Consider the following 18,327-nt stretch of genomic DNA (forward strand, 5'->3'; position numbering starts at 1 on the left):
GCCAAAGAAAGGAAAAAAAAAAAAAGAATACCATACTTTGCATTTCTGTATCTTCTTCCATTCAAGGCTCCTAGAAGATTTGACAAACATCCTTTGATTTCAAGCCAGGCTGCTGGCAGGCGGACGCAGCCGCTCCAGCCCCGCCGAGCAAATAGTCCCCTGCCTGCTCCCTGGGTCGCAGGGAGGTGGGACACGGGTGTTCAGCTGCAGGAAAGCAGCAGATGTGCAGCCGTAGCAGGGCAAAGGCAGAGGCAGCTACAGGCTGAGCTGCGTTGCCACCTCCTCCTGCAAACCGGAGCCACAGTGGTCTCACACTTGACCGCTGTAGTGGTGGTACCTCTGCAGTACCTTCTCCTTCAATAAAAAGCCCGTTGGAAGTCGCCGGGTTGGATGGCCGTTGCTCTGTCACCCAGCCCCGGGTGCCATGGCTGGCCATTCAGCGAGGAGGATGGCGAGGTGGATGGGCAGAGCCAGTCGCGGAGTGGAGCCCACCGGCAGCCCTGGAGCAGGGCTGCCCGTGCAGCCGTACCTGCAGCAGCGTGGGAGCGGCACCCGTGCCTGGAAACCCAGGATTTCTAGCTCTGCGGTAAGGAATTAAGTCTGTGTGTACAGCTAACGAAGATAAATCCTTTCCTCTTATCTTATTGGAAGGAAAAGCCAGGGGAAGGCCAAGAAATTAGCCAGATAGTGTTGCCAGGAGCAGTGCCCCGAGCCCCCTGCAACAGCTGATAAAGCTGTGTTGTGACCACGAAGCAGCAGAGACAATGCTGTGACCCCAACCCCGCCTGAGAGCAGGAGCTGGAGGATATTTAAGTTACTAAGCTGCAAACTCCAGTCTCCCCAGGTCACTTTGGAGACATCATCTGCCTCCTCCGCAGGGACAGGAGCCAGTGGCATGTGCTTTTGTGGCACGCACCCTTCCAGAAAGGATTTTGGAGAGAAAAAAGTCCAAACCCGTGACAATTTCTTCCAAATAGCTGAAGTGTCCCAGGGAGAAGATTGTGGCATGGCAGCCACCATGACGGTACGATCCCATGGGCCAGGGGCAGGACAGGGGCTTTCCTCTGGTGGCTCAGGCTCCCTCTTCCTAAGGGCAGGAAGGATGGGATTTGAAGCACTGATATTTAGTGGGCAAACCGAAGTTGAGAGTAACTCCTCTGCTCGCCTCACCCATGGCCCTGCAGACCCCCAAGGGCAGTGGGAGATCTCCCAGAGCAGCAGGCACCCAGCAGCACCGTGGCTCTGCAAGGGAGTGGAGCAGAGGGGCTGCCCCTCACCACCAGTCATGGTAGGCATACACTGGGGTGCACCAGCCAACTGTGTGTCTTCTGCCATGTCTTTTGGTGAAAAAGCAGTGGGTATGGATGTTCACAGGCATCGCTTTGCCAGATGATACTCCCTTACCAATGGACCAGGTGCTGGAGGGACGCGCAGGCCCCCAGGCTGGTCATGTATTTTTATTGTAGAAGGAGCTACCATGGAAAAAGCAATCCAGGACCAGCACATTGACTGGCAGAAGTTCCTGGATGGGTACGTGAAGCTGAGCAATGGGGCTGCACTGGAGCTACCGAGGTGCCCTGTGCAGGGCTGGGGCATCCTGGGGGGCTTCAGATGAACTTTGAGAAAACAGAAGAAATGCAAAGATAAGCAGGGATTTACAGGTGCATCCTATGTGTTCCAACTCTATAAGCACGCATGAGAAGTCTTTAAACCTGTTACAAGTTAACACATGGTGACCCAGCAGCATATTTTATGACACCGATTTCACAGGTTCATCCCCTCCCCTCCACGGCAGCTCTCCAAGAGCCTGTTCAGTTTTATGAGCGTGGTGTCCTTTCACACCATTCTGCATCGTGTCATACAAGAAATGGGAGGACCCACCTCTGGCGGGGATGCTGCTCTCTGAGGAGTGCTTCTTGAGGGGTTACCACCACGTGGAGGGCTGAGCAGAGAGCTCACTGGGACTTAGAGACGTTGATCTGCTCAGCTTACTGAAGAGGTGGATAAGGGGAGACTTCTTCATAGCTGATGTGCCTTCACGGGGAGATACCTCTGCCGTGACTCGGCTCTGATATCTAGCACTGGTGGCCCAAAGTCGAACATGGGGAAGGGAAAGACAATTGTATTAAAAATGAAAATATTTGATACAAGTCAAATATAGTTAAAAAAGCACCCTTACATCATCCTGAAGAGAGAGCAATGGAGTTTCTGGCACTGGAAATCTTTAAGACCTTATAAAATGAGGTTGTAGCTTGGCCAGAAAGCCCTGATCTGGAGCGAAGCATCCATGGTGGAGCCCTATGATCCACCTTACTGGGTGTTGGGACGATGTCAGGAGCACCTTTTCACTTAAAAGCTGGTGAAGCAGACTCCTTGTTTTATTAAGACCACTTAATATCATTAGAGTAAAGGGAGCTTGGTAGCACTGCAATCAGTATCTGACCTAGTACAGTCACACCCTGAGCCCGCTGCCCATCCTGGGCCAGTTGATACGGTCTCATGTTAAAATTGATGACACTGAGACATGGAGGGACAGATTTCCCCAACAGAAGCAAGGGGCAGAGATGGGAGCCTGACAATTGTCTCACAACGACCGGATCGCTCCTTAGCAGTATAACCATGATTCCTCTTGAGGATAAAAATGCCGTGGTCTCATTTGTACTTTATATTATACAAGAGATTCTCATTGACAACCACTCTCAGCAATTTCTCAGTGACCTTCTTAAAGGGAGCTGGGAGGAATATTTGACTCATAAGTGATGAATTTTAGACTTCTGGTGGAGGATTTGGAATAATGAAAAATATCTGCTTATTCTATAATATTCTGGCTTATCCTCATACTTTGCTTTGCTGCTAATATGAATTAAGATTTTTTTAAATTAACCTATGACTCTGATTTTCCAAGCAGTCTTATTTTGGTTGAAAAAGTAATTTTGTGGGTCAAAACTGAAATGGAGGTACCATCCTTAACTTCCTTACTGCATTCACATGGTCACTGTATGCTGGCCCCATGTTTTATGGTGCTGACATATTTCTTGGATAGGGCTTGCTCTGAAAAACAACTAATTTTGCAATTTACAAGCAGATGAAATTAAATAAAGGTAGTATGACTGTGCAGCTCTGGGGATGCAAGGCTCTTACGAGATATTTTCAATAAATGAAGAGTGCTGGGAAGAAGAAAGAAGTTACCACCAGTTTGTTTTCTGTTCCCATTTTTTCATCAAAGTGTCAGCCTTTTCACATCACCTGTATCATTACACCCATGTGTCGTTACCTTCAGACTCGGGCCCACGTGTGTCTGGGTTTAAGGGTCCCTGAAGCTGTGACAGAGGCAACTTGTTGCCCGGTGTGCACCTCTGCAGGTTGGGCTTGCTGCTGGTGATGCCTGGCTGCCCCTTGCACGTGCCAAGCCACTCGCAGACCACCAGGCCCCACGAGGGCACGCATGTGTGGTCCCTTTGCACTCCCTAACCATCCTGCAGGGCTGTGCAAAACACCCTTACCTTCATCCCCTGCGTCCCTCTTGCTTGGTGCCCAGTCTCTGCTGCCGGGCCGCTGTGGGGAGCCTGCTCGTGTCAAAAGCCAGAGCCAGGCTCCCACTCCCACTTCAAAAGATGCTCTTTAACCACCACAACAACAAGAAAAGAAAAAAGAAAAAAAAAAAAATTGAGTTTAGTGCATAAACACAGTGACTCAGTGAGAGCAGCCAGCACATTAACCCCAATGTCGATGGGCTGATAAACAAATCTGAGCATTCAGTGGCCCTGGTGACCGGGTCTCACATAAGTTATGAGCTTTGACACCCCCATGTATGTCCCGCACTGGGCTGCGGGTCAGGGAGCGTGGGGGCGGCGGGACGGATGCTGCAGCCTGGTCACTGCCCGGGGACACCCTCCTCCCACATGGCCCAGCCCGTCAGTGGGGCTCCCAGCTTATCCTCAGGGTTTGCATAAATTTGTGGGTATTTTAAATAGCTTTGATGCAACTACCATTCAGTTTTTGCTTGGATCGTGTTTGCACCCGCAGCTAGAAAGTTTTTGCGGTAGACAGTAGGCAAACAAAATATATCCTTGCAAAATGCTTGTGGCCCCGCGGGCTGCAGTTGTGTGCCTTAGATAAAAGTGTTGAATCTTGGATCTCCATGCACAGGTCTGCTGACATTCAGTCACACAAATTGTATATTTTAGATATGTTTTAAATGCAGAGATGATAAAAGAAAGCCCTCAAAACCCGCAGTAAAATGTATTTCCAGTTCTCTGCAAGTTTAGCAATCATTAAATAAAAGAGAAGGACTACCTTTTCCAGGTCTCTGAAAGTTTAGTGATCATTAAATAAAACAGAAGGAATATCTTTTATAGACTTCCACAGGATTTACATCCCGCTTTCCTTCACAAAAAGTAAACTGTTAAAACTGTCCTGGCCTGTTAGCCCTGCGTACCTTGGGTCCTTGGGGTTATTCAAGCTAGAATAGCGAAGTGGAGAGATAAATTAGGTTGTAAAATGGACTAAGCATTTCTTTTGTGGCCACTGACATTTAAAAAATTCTTCAGATAAAGGCTACCCATGATAAATATTTGCAAGTTAATGAAAGCCTTGGAAACTTGAGTATGCAGATGTAACACGGGTAAATACCCAGCATTTCTTCACAGAAATCCAGAGCAGTGAATGGATAGTAGGAAACAATAGTCATGGGCATGAATACTTGTTGCAGGAGATGCCTCTTTATATAAGACATGATTATTTAAAGTACATTGAAAATCAGACTTGCAAAACTGGATCAAACATTAGAATTGTAAATAGCCAGAGTCAAGTGGAATTTCCTTAAATATGCTTAGGTACGCTCCTCACGCGGTGCTAATAGGGTACAGCAGCATAGTGGATCGGAAACAGAAAAAAGTATATTCTTATGCCTGTGTTGCATCCAAAATCATACATTAAAGGAAAGATCATCCAAATTAGGAACATATAAAAGCAAGAACCATAATGACTGTTGTATATTTGTCTTCAGCAATTTTTATTTTTATGTATAATAGATATTCAGAATAATTTTAAGCTCAAAGTCCCTCCCACTACCTTCTTTTCTAAGCATGAGCGTAGTTTATTTGCTGTAGGAGCTTTAAATCTTTAAAGCAATTTCATAAAAATAAAATATATAAGGTATCGAAGCATAAAAACTTGCTACCCTTTGAAAGTATTCACCCTTAAATTCTGTTATTAAGCCAGACAATAGCATGTTGTTAATGCTTTTTCCCTGGTTTGGCAGTTTTTTTAGTCTTATACTCTTTTTTAATGGCTACAGGATCAATAGTAAATTTAAGGGTTTAGACTCTCTTATTTGATAGCATCAACAGTGTTTGTAAAGAAATGCCTTTCTGAAAAAGAAAAGACTTTTAATATTCTTTTTTATATTCATACCTCATTAAAGTTAATAAGCAATAAACAAATACAAGTTTAAACCCATTTGAATGAAATGCAATACAAGAGAGAGAAGAATGTGTGCAGTTAAATACGCTATTTTCAGATGAAATCATGAGATGTCAGTTTACAGAAGATGCATATTGTACCAGCCCACTGGAAAATGGAGCGGCCAAACAGCTGCTATTGTTCCTACCCTAGAAAAATTAAAATCTCGTAATAACATAGGCATGGAAGTTGCCTATAATTTCACATTTAGGCCTTTGTTTAGAAATGACTTGGGCTCTACTTAAGAGCAAAGTTCATGTAACTGGCAAGGCAAGACTGCATTATTATCTGACTGTGACAAGTCCTGTGCACAAAAAAGGGATTCATCCCACAGGGTTATTTGACATGGCCAAGGCAGCTCTGGAGCGCCAGGCCTCTCTGGTAAGTCCCTGCATAAATAGGAGAAGAAAACAAGGAGGCTTCATGAACAGAAGACTTTGTTTTGGAAGAAGAGGCGAGATCGATTAGCTACTAATTGCTTCTGACTTTCCTGTCCAGCATTTGCAGGGCAGATGCTTCAACTTCACTGATTGATAGCCAAAACTTCACTGTCACTGACGCCAAACTTCACTGTCACTGAAGCTTCAACTTCACTGATAGTCCCAAGAGACATGGGATTCATCTCACTTTATCATGGTCGGACCCATCCTCCCCGTTTATTTCCCTGATTGGGATTATGAAGAGACCCCATACACCTTGGGATGACTGAGGAAGGGCTTTCTAGCCTGCAGTTGAAGTGCATCGATGGTGTTGATGGCCCACCTGTTGAGGTGGGCAGAAGAGATCCACCTCAACAATTTGTATTTTTCTAGTCTATGATGTCTGGGACAAGAAGGATGGGATGGAATGGGATGGGACACTGGCCCCAAGTAGCTCAGTCTGGTTGTGTGCTGCAGTTTCAGTGCGAGTGTTTGCTGAATACCTTGCATTCCCCATCTCCAGAAGACCAGCTGCTGCGCAGTAAAACTCATCCTTTATGTCTCAGGATGACAAGAACATGCCTGAGCTACAGTGCCTGCTGCCCCAGGGGTACCACCACCACCGGTAACGTGGCAATGTTTCTTCAAGGGTGAAGTGATCATGGGCAATTCGTCCCTTGTATCAGCTGCAAAGGGTGTTTCTTCTGCACATCTGTCACATCATTCTCCTCTAGCCATTGGTATGCCTTTCTTTAGCAAAACCTGCTAAGCAGCAAAAAGAGCAGGTCTGCTTTCTGTGTCTATCTGATGGTCAAGAGGAAACACATACAGAGAAAACACTGTGCTTGCATGGATAAGTAGGAAATAAACACACTTGGTGGAAAGATCTTGCTTTGGAAAGTCCACTTTATAGTCTTTATTAGCATAAGAAAGTCAAAAGTGCTTCAACTTGCTGTCCTGTTTTCAGATGTTACATGCTGTACCACAATGAATAAATGGTACTTGCAACCTGGTGCTCCATAGCTCTCTTATTTGCAGCTGATTAAGTAGAAAGTCTAGGCAGTTTCCTCAGGTTTTGTCACAGAAAGTTGTGAAAAGCTGGGGACAAGACATGCAGCAGGACTCTTCACATGGTGACAGTGACAAGAGTGTTTTTCTATGTTCTTCCATGAAAGCCTTTACCCAGACCCAAGGAGCTCGGACAAAGCTCCTTATTGCTCAGTGTTACTTAATAGTTCCCCAGCCTACCCTGACCCTTGCAAAATGGTCTGCTGTGGCCACATTAATAACGCAGCTACTTGCCTGTTAATGTGCTTTTCAATTCTGCTTTTGGGGTGCGAGCTCTCTCCCTGAATGAAGTGAGCAGTTCCACTGCCTGAATAATCACTTCCATAAATTAACATGGACTGCAGCCATGTCCATCTGTGCTGTGATTCCCCCCCACCGCCCATGATTGGAAGGGGCCTGTACCTCCTAAGTAATTATTTACATTCCACCTATTGCATTCTCCATTGCAGACGACAGTCTTTACTCATTTCTCATCTCGATTTACTCCCTGTTGTTTTCTGTGTTAAAAAAATACTGCACGAGGGGTGAAAGCCCATGGTAACCTCGGTCCTGCAGCATTAGGTGCTTTCTGCCTTTAACAGTGAATAGTTGTAACTTATATGAAGAATCTTGGATCGGAGGAGTGTGAAAATAGAGATTATTATGATTTTTACAAGCTTTTATTTTGATACAGGCAGGTTGGTCTTAGTCACTTCTCTTAAATAAGCTCATTTATTGTTATTAATAATAATATCTTAGCCTTGCTGTCAATGGGAGAAGGATGAATGAGAAATACTGGCCAAAGACATTGCATAAACCCCTCATCTTCAAAAAGCCAGTACTGTATTTACCCAGAGCAGCGAGAGGATATGAAGCCAATGCAAAAACCCAGCCGGGGACCGGCACATGCCTGTGCGTGGCTGGTGGCCTGCTGCAAGCCGGCTAGGACAGCGTGGTGGGGCCGGTGGGAGGCTCCCTCCTTGCCTGGCTGTGCTGCAGGCTGCTCAGAGGCAGGGGATGAGTGGGGCGTGCTGGTGCTCCTGGTTGTAACAAAATCCTTCAGACCAGGTGAGATTTGGAGTGAGTTATGGGTAAATTGTGCTTATATGAGTGAGATTGCGCTGGAGGGAAGAAATTTTCCTTTAGGTAAAGACTGACAGGATCTGAAAGTTTCTTTTTCTTCCTTCCCTCTGATGCACAGGGCTTGGTCACGGCCTTGGCTCCCTGCAAATGTACTCAGCAAATGTCTCCCTGCTATTGTAGGGACATGCAAAATTGTGAGTTTGTGGTTTTTGCAATATCCTGGGTCCCCCTGTTTTGCTCATGGGCACCATTAGCATCATTCTTCTATGCAAAAATGAGCCTGAAATTTGCAGGAGTTTTGGGAAGCACTTTTTGACCTAGATGGGTAGGGGCCAGGAGGGCAGGTATCTTGTCTGGACTAAATGTCTGTTACACTATTGCTGGTGGGTGCAGGAAACAGGGTTTGAGGTCCCAAACGGTCCCTTTGAGTCCTGTGTCCTTGAATATTAGTGGTCCAGGGTCTCTGCTGGATTCCCCCATCAGCAGAGCCTGGATGAGATGGCAGGCTGTGACTGTGGGGCTTCCCTGTCTTGCCCTATGAAGAAGAGGTTAGAGGTCTTGTGAAAGTGTAAGAAACAAAAGAGAAAGGAGAGAGAGAGGTATAACATAAAGAAATGGAGGAAGGAGGTGACTAAAGAGAGACACAAGGCTTCCAAGTGGAGCCGTTACCTTTTTCGCCTTCCTTTACTGAATGTCCCCTTGTTGGTAAGTGACACACACAGCTTGTAGAGGAAAGGGGTGGGCTGGCTGCACTAACAGTCCTGGCTGCTCTGGATACTAAGCAGCTGGAAACAAAGAAAATTGCCTAAAATTCATCAGCACGGGCCCTATCCAAATCCCAGTGACTTCAGGGAGCACTAGTCTGAGCCCCAAAATCCACTGGCAGATTAGCTACCCCCATGCTCCCAAGCTTATTTAGGGAGTTACCTCTTGGAGAAAAAAAAATGAAAAGGCATTGCTGGCAACTGGTACGGCAGCACCCCGGCAGAGGCAGCCGGCATCCCCTCCTCCCACAGCAGTGGGAGCCCATCACCCCCTTCTCCTGCCACCTTCTTTTTTATAAAATAAGAGAGTTGGCTACGTCTGGCAGCCCCCCGCAACCGACTGGCTAACTTTCCACAAATGCTGGGCAGAGGGAGCATGAGCCGAGGTGCGTTTGCTCAGCCGAAGCCCCTCTGGCACGGCCTGGCCTCGCTGGCGAGCTCTCGGTGGAGGGAAGCAGGAGCGCACGAGGGAGAACACATCCCATTGGCAGCAGTTTCACCAGTGAGCCTGCACAGCTTTTGCCTGCATGAGATTTTGGCATGAGGAAATTATATTATTAGTTCATCACTTTTACAAGCATTGAAATTTATGGAGGAGGCACAGATGTTAAAAAAAAAACCCAAAACAAACAAATACCCAAAGCGGAAAAATAAATAACCCAACTAAAAAGGAAGCCTCGGAGCCAGACTGACTCCTCGGCGGCTGCTGCAGAGCTCAGTTTCCACAGCAGTGGCCAGGGACGCCCGCCAGCCGGAGCGGCAGTGGGAGCTCCCTCGTCCCCTACACCGTGCACCGCTGGTCCCTTTTGTCTTTACAGCAGGATCATGTCGCAGTGCATTTCTCCATCCAAGCCAACGAGGGACATGGCCTCGCTCCATCCCCAGTGAGGTGCAAGGCAGTAAGACGGGCAACTGCAGCAAAGTTTTGCTGGTGGTGGTGAACTCAGGCTCGGTGCAGAGCCAGAGGAAAAGGCAGGTTGGGCAGATGGCGAGGATGTCCCCCGGGCCACCGTGCACGGGCTCTCCGTCAGCTGAGTGGGAGGTGGGCCAGCAAAGCAGCCTGCGCGGACGTGGGGCAGCTGCGTGGTGCCATCCATGTGGCTCGCGCCTCCGTGGAGGGAACCTTTCCCTCTGGCACTGAAACCAATCCAGGAGGGAGCCCCTGGACCGTGCCAGTTTTGCACTTCAAAAATGCTGGCAGGTAGGCTCTCCTTTCCGATTACATCATGTCACTACCGCTCACCCGGGCTGTCTCTGGGCATTGGTCGGGATCCAGGAGCAGCATGGTGGATGCTTTAAACCCTGGTAGATTTGCTCCCATCTCCTGGTGCTGTGGTCCCTCTGCCAGGCCTGCTTTGTTAAAAAATGTATGTTTTTATGAATTATTCTACTTGCCAGTGTTTTGTGTTCAGCCACTCATTCCCCTTGTGGTCCCCACTGGGTTTGCTCCTCTTCCTGGGATGAAGGGCCTGGGCACACACTCTCAGGGAGCTGAAGCCCCCTCCCAGAGACCTGCCCTCCTCAGGGACTCACACGTTGACCTCCCTGAGCTGCAGGGCCCGCCGCTGGCGGGGTGTGTGCATGTGTATCGTTTTGAAGCTGGTAGTGGAGAAGGTTTAAGTAAAAATCTCACTTTTCCCCAGCAGTGGGTGCAGGTAGAGCAGAGGCAGGGCTGTGGCTGGGGCAGGGACAGGGACGGGGCAGAGGGGCAGGGGCTGAGGCAGAGGGGTAGGGGCGAAAGGACAGGGCCTGGGGCAGGTGCACAGGGGCTGGAACTGAGGGATAAGGACAGACGGACAGGGCAAAAGGACAGGGGATGGAGCAGAGGGACAGAGGGATGGGGCAAAAGGATGGATAGAGGGATGGAAGCAGAGAGACAAGGGTTGGGGCCGAGCGACAGGGACACGAGAGCAAGGAGGGAGCAGGGGCAGGGACTCAGGTGCCGGCGCGGGAAGCAGGGGCAGGGACGGGGGCCGGGGCAGTGGCAGCGGCAGGGGCTGGGACCAGGAGCAGAGACAGGGGCAGAAGCTGGGGCGGGGACGCAGGGGCAGGGGCAGGGACCCGGAGGCAGACAAAGGGCGGGCAGCAGAGCCCAGCTCGCAGCCCGCGTCCCCGCAGCGGCAGCACCGCACACCGGCGCGCAGAGCGAGGAGCGGGAGGAGCGGGCGGCGGCGGCGGAGGAGGAGGAGGAGGAGGAGGGGAGGGACCTTCCCCTCCCTCCCACCCCGACACCGGGGGAAATAAATTATTCCCAGCCCTCGCACTCCCAGCTCCGTGCCCCGCACCCCGGCAGCGGCAGGCGGGGACGCCGCAGCCTTCGGCGGGCGCGAAGGGGCCGCCCCTGCCAGCGCCGCGCTCCGCTCCGCGCCCCGCGCCCGCCTCCCCACGAACTCCCGCGGGCCGCGGCGGGGGGCAGCGCCCGCCCCGTCCCGTCCCGCCCCGTCCCGCGGGGAGCGGAGCGGCGCGGCGGCCCCGCCGTGCCCTGGATGCCCCAGCGGCGCCGGCGGCAGCAGCATGGAGCGGCGGCGGGGCGTCCCCGGGGGCTGGCCCTGCCTGCTGGCCGCCCTGGGTGCCCTGCTGGCGGCGGGCCGGGCGGCCGCCCCCCGCGCCCGGTTCTCGCCCTTCTTCTTCCTCTGCACCCACCACGGCGAGCTGGAGGGCGACGGCGAGCAGGGCGAGGTGCTCATCGCCCTCCACATCGCGGGCAGCCCCGTCGCCTACGTGCCCGGCCAGGAGTACCACGGTAGGTGGAGGCGCCGGCCGTGCTCGGCGCTGCGCGTCCCCGGGCGGGCGGGGAGGGCGGCCCCGGGGGGGTCCCGCACCGCGGAGCGGCACCCCGGCCCCGCAGCCGCGCGGGGGGGTGAGGTGGAGGGGGGAGCGGGCGCCCTGGCCGGGGAAACGCGCGGCCGTGTGCCGTGCCCCAGGTCAGCTGCCCCGGCCGAGGGCACCGCGGGGCTCCCCGGCCGTGCGGGACCGTCTTCACCTGCCCCGGGCGCAGGGACCGCCGCCGCCGCCCCCGTCGCAGCGCCGCTTCGCCCTGCCCCGGCGCGGCTCCTGCGAGGCGCAGCCCAGAGCCGGAGGAAATTCCGAGTCCCCTCTCCTTAACCGGCCCAGGGCCGGATCCAAAACCTCCGAAGTTGCTGGAAGTCCGTCCCTTTCCCACTTCAGTGGCTTTCGGACCCGGCTTGCACCGAGCGCATCACCCCTTTCCTCGGTGGCTGTGCGGTGCCGCAGCTGGCGGCTGCCACTCGCGGGCCACCAAGATGTGTCCTCGCAGGGACCACGGACCCAGCCTTGGCCGGGGCAGCCACCCTGTTGCTCGCCGTGCAGGGGATGCAGGAGCCACGGGTGAGAGCGGTGGGTCAGGCACTCACAGGTGGCTTTGAAGATGGAAGGTCGCGCCCAGAATTAATAAATAAACCTGCTGTTTGTAAACTCCCAGGCTGAGGAGAACTAAATAGAGCAGGCAAAGTTGTTCACGCAAGTAAGGTCTTTACTGTCGTGATGTACTGGGCGAGGGGCACAGCCCAGGGCTGACCGTGGCCTCGCAGGCGGGTACGCTGCTGTGGAACACTGCTGTCGGCTGCAGAGTGCCCCTGTAAACCAGCAGCTGTGTTGTTCAAAGCCTTATCACCGTTTCTCTGTGTAGAAAACTTCCATGTGTGAAACATTTTTTAATTCATAACCGTGAAAGGCCGCTTAAAGGTATATTCACTAATCCTTCTTCTCTGTGTCTGCTTGAGGTTTTGCAATGCTACCTAATAACAGCTAATTCTGCAGTAAGCAATAAAAAGTCAGAAAAAATAAATATTTATTTAAAACACCTTGCTCAGAAACAAATACCGTGTAATGGTCCCTGGCTAAAGGTGGAGTTAAACTTCTGACTTTGATATATTCCAGCTCAGAATTTAAGTTTTAGGCAAATCATTGAGTCATTGAGTTAAGTGGAGATTCTGATTGATTTTTTTACTATAAAGACAGAAAACCCAAACACATCAAATATTCATTTTCACACGATCTAAGGGGTCCTGAAGTTTTTGTCTGTGTGTAACCTGTAACAATATAGTTTTACCAAATTCATAGGAAACTTTTGTTTTTAAAATATTGGTGTCCTTTTTAACAAACTGTGTATGTAAATTATATGACTTCACCAGATAATTTTTTTCCTTAGAGCCCCATATCTCTGGCCCGTAATACACACTCAGATCAGTTAAATTACATTCGACCTGCTGAACCACAAATGTGCAGAGGAAAAAAAAGAAGCTGGAATTTCCATCTTGCACGATTTTAAATGCTGGATTTTTAAAAATATGGTTCAGACACGTAAATAACAGAATCACCCCCTTTCCTCGCTGCTGCCGTGTTTTCCAGCGTGCGGCCGGTGTTTAAGCCCCGTTGCTGGTCTGGGGAGAGGGGTTGGTGGCGGGCGCGGGAGCGCTGCGGGCAGGGCTGCGGGCAGGGCTGCGGGCAGGGCTGCCCGGCTGCCTCGGCCCTGCAGGGTGAGGAGCAGGGCGCGGTGTGTTTCTCCGGGGATGCTCCTCTGCCTCTCGCCCTCTAAAAATGGTTTTTGAATTTTAAAATATCAGCTTGCAGAGAAACGCCCCAGCTGCGCGCCAGACCTTTCAGGTAGCCAAGGGTGCATTTTCCGTCGCTATTCTGCATCTGACAGAGCAAAACGCGGCGGCTTTGAATATACCTCTGTGCCTCGTTTTTTTACCTACCCACTCTCACGGGACTCCCGGGGATTTTGCGGAGCCGCTGCTGCCCCTGCGCCTCGGCTGCGCGCTGCTCTCCCGGCCCTGCGCGCCTCCGCGCTGCCGCTGCGCGCTGCGGAGCAGCCCTGCGCTTCTCCCCGCGGCCAGCCCTGCTAAGGTGCGCGGCGGCGGCCCGGCGGGCTCGCCCGGGAGCGTCGGTAAGCTGCTGGCTGCTGCATCTTCCCCGGTGGTTCTGTTAGTCCCGCTGCCCGTCTGAAATTTGCACCGTGGTTGCGCTTTTCCGTCGGAAAGCAGGCAGTGTTGGCGCTGCTCTGCCCTCAGCATCATCCCTGTTAGAGGCCAACGTCTGCCCCGGGGGCTGCAACCAAAGCATTTCAGGGTATCTTTTAAAGCCACTGTGTTAAGAAAAAATAAACAAATTGGACGCATTCAAAGAGTCATACTAATTCTTATGAACACAGAAGAAAGTCCACAGCCTGAACCTGAAAACTGATTTGTTTACACAGTACAAGGTGTAGGTACACCCCGGTGTGAGCCAGCCTCGTATCTCATTTCTAACTTCCAATGGTAATTTTTTTCAATTTTGTGCGTTGATTAAAGACTTACCTGTGCCAAAAGAAGGCAAGAAGCACTGCCTGTTTGCTATGCACAGCACAGCAGACATATCCTTGAGCTAAGCACACTTATTCAGTTAGATATTTTGAAATATCTCATTTGAGTATTTTTAAATACAACAATTATCAATGTTATATATAGCACAAGAAAAAAACCCAAAGTATACAAGCTGAAGAAATAATTTGAAGCAATCTCTGCTTTTATATAGTGCAGTTTAATGTTACTGAAAAATGCCAGTCTGCACTGATTAAGCATTTATCATTTAAAAATCAAACTTTAAAGGCAGTCTTGTGGGGACACAGAGGTGGAGTTTTGAGATGCAGTACAGAAGCACAAGACAAAGGGAGATTTACATAGGTACAATGCAAATTCACCTGCTCAGAGAGCGTATTAAAATACACTGCTCCGACTCTCTTCAAGTCCCAGTGAGGCTCCATTTTACACTTACTGCCCCTTCATTCAACAGGGACAGGTGACAGCAGCATCCAAGAGCATCGAGTTCAAAGAAGAGTGAATTGGATGAAACCATACGCCAAGGGCTGGATGAGAAAAAATTCTGATTAAAAAAAATCAGCCAACAACTTTCTGTTAATTTGTTTAGACGTTTCTTTGGGCTCTCAGGGTGGGAGTCAAACCACGGCACAACCAGTGGAGCTGTGACACTGGCTTTCGTCTGTTTGCCCAACTGTCCCTTGCACTGCCCCGCACCCTGGGAGGGGAACGGTATCTGGTGCAAAAGACGCATGCCTGGGAACCAGGAGAGCACAGGAGCTTCTGCAAGTGGCTTCCCTGACACACTGGATTTGGCACTTTATTTCCCTGTGCCTCTGAATTTCATAACTAAAATGAAGGCAATAATATTCCCTACTTTGCATAGTTAAATTAGATACTTTGGGATTTAGCACTTCTCCCCTAACCCTTAAAAATACTCCAGATTTGGCCCTATTCCTGCAATCAGTAAATATTTAAAAAATGCATTCACTGATTGAATAGGACCAGACCTACGCTGCATATAAATATGCTCTTTTATATACAGGACTGACTTGATACATCGGTAAACAATTTTATTACCTTTGGCAGACTTTTATTCCTTGAATTAGCTTATTTCAAATTTAATTAAGTCTTTGAGCTGGCAAAGCACTTAAGCGCTTGCTCAAATGCAAACTGACAAAGTGTGCACTGGTTTAATGTAGGCACCTGCTCAGCTTCCTTCCAGCCAAGTGCTGGTCGCGTGTTTGGAGAGCTGCATCAGGGCCCACTTGGCTTGCTCGTAGCTTTGCTGGTAGATAGCAATGATCCTGTTTTGTTTTTCTCCTGGGCTTTCCACTGTAATCTACAGAGCAGAATATAATTTCTTCAGGAAAAAAAACCAACAGCAGTATAAATCGAAAATTTTTATACAAGTTCTTTTGGGTTTATTTCCAATCTGTGGTCAATTTTGATTATCCATGTCAATGTGCCTTCAGTGCTGAGAGCATGTACCATGATTTACAGGCAGATAAGTACATTGGAAATGTGTAAAGAAAAAAGGATAAACTTGACTGAACGTTGGGTCTTCACTGCCCTTAATCACAGAAATCTAAAAATGAAGTCAGATTTGTAGTGTTTAAAAAACACAAATGGATTACCTTTACACCGTATTTTTTCTTATCCCTTAAACATTTTTTTGCTGTCACTGCGAACAGTGCCTTTTTCCCAAGGTTTCAAATATAGATCTTTTAGGAACAACTTTGAGCTGTTTTCCCATGATTGATGTTAAAACTCATCATTCTGCCCTTAAAATAGTTTTCTTTAATGAGACTTGAGTTTCTATTTCACTCTCCATTGTTCCTTTTTTTTTTCCCAGAACGGATTAACCTTCAGTCCCCAAATGTTATCAGTTTCCATCAATGACTGTTACTATTCTTAGATATACTGTATATTGTCTGGAACCATTGCTGTGATAGGTTGTAAAAAAAAGTTTTCAACTGTTTTAAGTGGTAGTTATGCACTCTTTCAGCACTGATAAAAAGTTGTTTAAAGTTTGGCCAATTCCACCTTTGTTATTAACCGCTGTATTTAAGAAATACAGCTTGTGACTTAGTATCTGTTTTCATTAGGGTTACTTACATTTCTGGTACCCGCTTGACCTGGTGGGTATTTTTATTGTAAATTCTTATTGTTCAGATTATTGAAAAATAAGAAGATGTTGGAGTTCAAACTGAGGGAGGGGAAGAGAGAAAATAACTGGAGTGAGTAGTGCTGCTGCTTGAGGTATAAACAGGATTATAACTGAGTTGCAGAAACTCAGTTAAGGATACTTTCACTACCAGTTATGCCAAAGTGTAGAAAGCTTTTTGGGAGCCAGTAGAAGTAAAGATCGCACAGGAGGTGATGTTAGTAATGGTGCACAGATTTCGGTCCATGTTTTCCAGCATCAGCCTGAGAAGCAGGTCAGCTTCTTGAGTCTTTTGCAGGGTATTCCCTTGAAAACTTTCATCTCATCCACTTACACCCTCCTGTGATCTTTGGAAGAATGGAGACTTCCCTCATTTTTTGTTTTAAATTAAAGAAGTGTGTAGAAATTTTTGCTCATGGGAGTCCAGTTAGCTCCAGGGATTATTCTATAACTCTTAAGGGACACTTAAAAATGTGAGGCTGGCAATAAGTAGTGATGGAGAGGGAGTTATTAAGAATAGGGAAGACCCTTGGTCTTCAAGTCTCTTCTTTCCTCTGAGGTCCCTAGCAATATCTTGCAGCTGCATAAAGGTTTCGTAGCACATAAAAATTTCATCTGGGATCAGCATTTGCTGAAAATGTCCTCATCCACCAAAGCCCCCAGAGTGCACCCACACTGTGCTTTGCTGTATTTAGGATTTTCTTGCATAAACTGAACTTTGCAAAAGCAAGGCTGATTTCTGAATACTGTGGCCTGTCCTTCAGACGGTCTGTTTGAATTTGTCAGATCTGAGCCTTACTTAGTGTGTTTTTGAATGAATGTGGGTTTCTAAATCTTGATGTTGGCCAATAGATTGTCTATATTTCTGAAGCTCTTGTCTGGCCCCAGAGTTCATGTGGTGTGTCTTTGCAAATTTTAAAGAGTTGTGCTTTTAAGATCTCTTGACCAGAAACTGATGAAGGATGCCAACATTAAAAGAAAAAGGTAGGCAGGGTCACAGCTGACAGCCTCTTACAAACCATGTTTCGCTAGGGAAGATGTTAAATTTTAACGGGTTCAGCTATCATCGCTCTAATTTGTGGGCCAAATCAGCAGTCAGCAGATGGCTCAGCCAAAGATGTGGTCAGGCATGGGATTGATGAAAGGAGGTAGAAGGTCCACAAAGGCCTAAATGAGCCTTTCTTGCAAATTTGCAGAAGAGATGTAATCTCTGGTTAAATCCTTTCTCCCCCCATCAGGGGGCTGCTCCCCCCTGCAAAGGAGACTTGATTGCCCCAAATAACAGAAATCAAAGTCAGCACGGCGTGCTGGCATGACCCACATTTGTCAGGTGACATCTGACTGTAGGACAGAAATGGTATTGTTGGTATTACGGGTCTGCGTAGGGCAGACTACGCTGGGCTTGTCTGTATACATTAAAAAAATGATCTCTGCCTCAGTGAGTTAACCGTCCGAGGCGCAGAGCTCGGTGTGAGAGCTGGCGTGTGTGCACGGACCTTTCCCATAGCACGTCGCCCAACACTGAAGTCAAGGAAGAAAAGAAGCCTATAAATGGTGAAGGGGTGCAAAAATACTGTTCCAGTGGGGATATTGCACATATTTTCTGCTTTCTGAGCTTAAAGGGGATATTTTTTAATATGTATAATTTGTCTGTGGAATTCATTGCTAAAATCTGTCCATACTAACTGCTTTTAAGTAGAAATTAAAGAAAAAAGATACTGTTCTTATAAATAGTTAATAGTTGTAGTTGTAATTAGATAGATATATAAAAAACAAGATATAAACCTTGTATTTCAAGACCTAAGGTGACCAATAAATGATTTATATGTAGGTTACTGTGCCATGGTGGCAAGTAGTACATTTCTCCAATGATTCCCACATTGATTATTCCACCAAACCCGTGTTGGTTCATTAGGTAGAACAGGGCAAGACTGTCAGACTGGCGGCATTTCTTATTTTCCTTATTGTTCCCTTGATCTGGATTTTTGAAGGCCACTGCTTTTGAAATATTGTGGCATTTTATTATAGTACAATACTACAGTATTTGCATATTGGCTGGTTGA

General features: G+C 48.5%; 1 protein-coding gene across 1 annotated transcript in view; it reads left to right on the top strand.

The window, feature by feature from the left end:
* Positions 1-11,290: 11,290 nt before the first annotated feature.
* Positions 11,291-18,327, top strand: part of RELN (reelin) — a 297,658-nt gene continuing 290,621 nt past the window's right edge. The window contains exon 1 of the mRNA XM_050915640.1: positions 11,291-11,519. Within this exon, the coding sequence (XP_050771597.1) occupies positions 11,291-11,519 (229 nt within the window). The remainder of the gene's footprint in view (positions 11,520-18,327) is intronic.

This window comes from Gymnogyps californianus, chromosome 1, assembly GCF_018139145.2.
Source record: "Gymnogyps californianus isolate 813 chromosome 1, ASM1813914v2, whole genome shotgun sequence".
Classification (NCBI taxonomy): domain Eukaryota; kingdom Metazoa; phylum Chordata; class Aves; order Accipitriformes; family Cathartidae; genus Gymnogyps; species Gymnogyps californianus.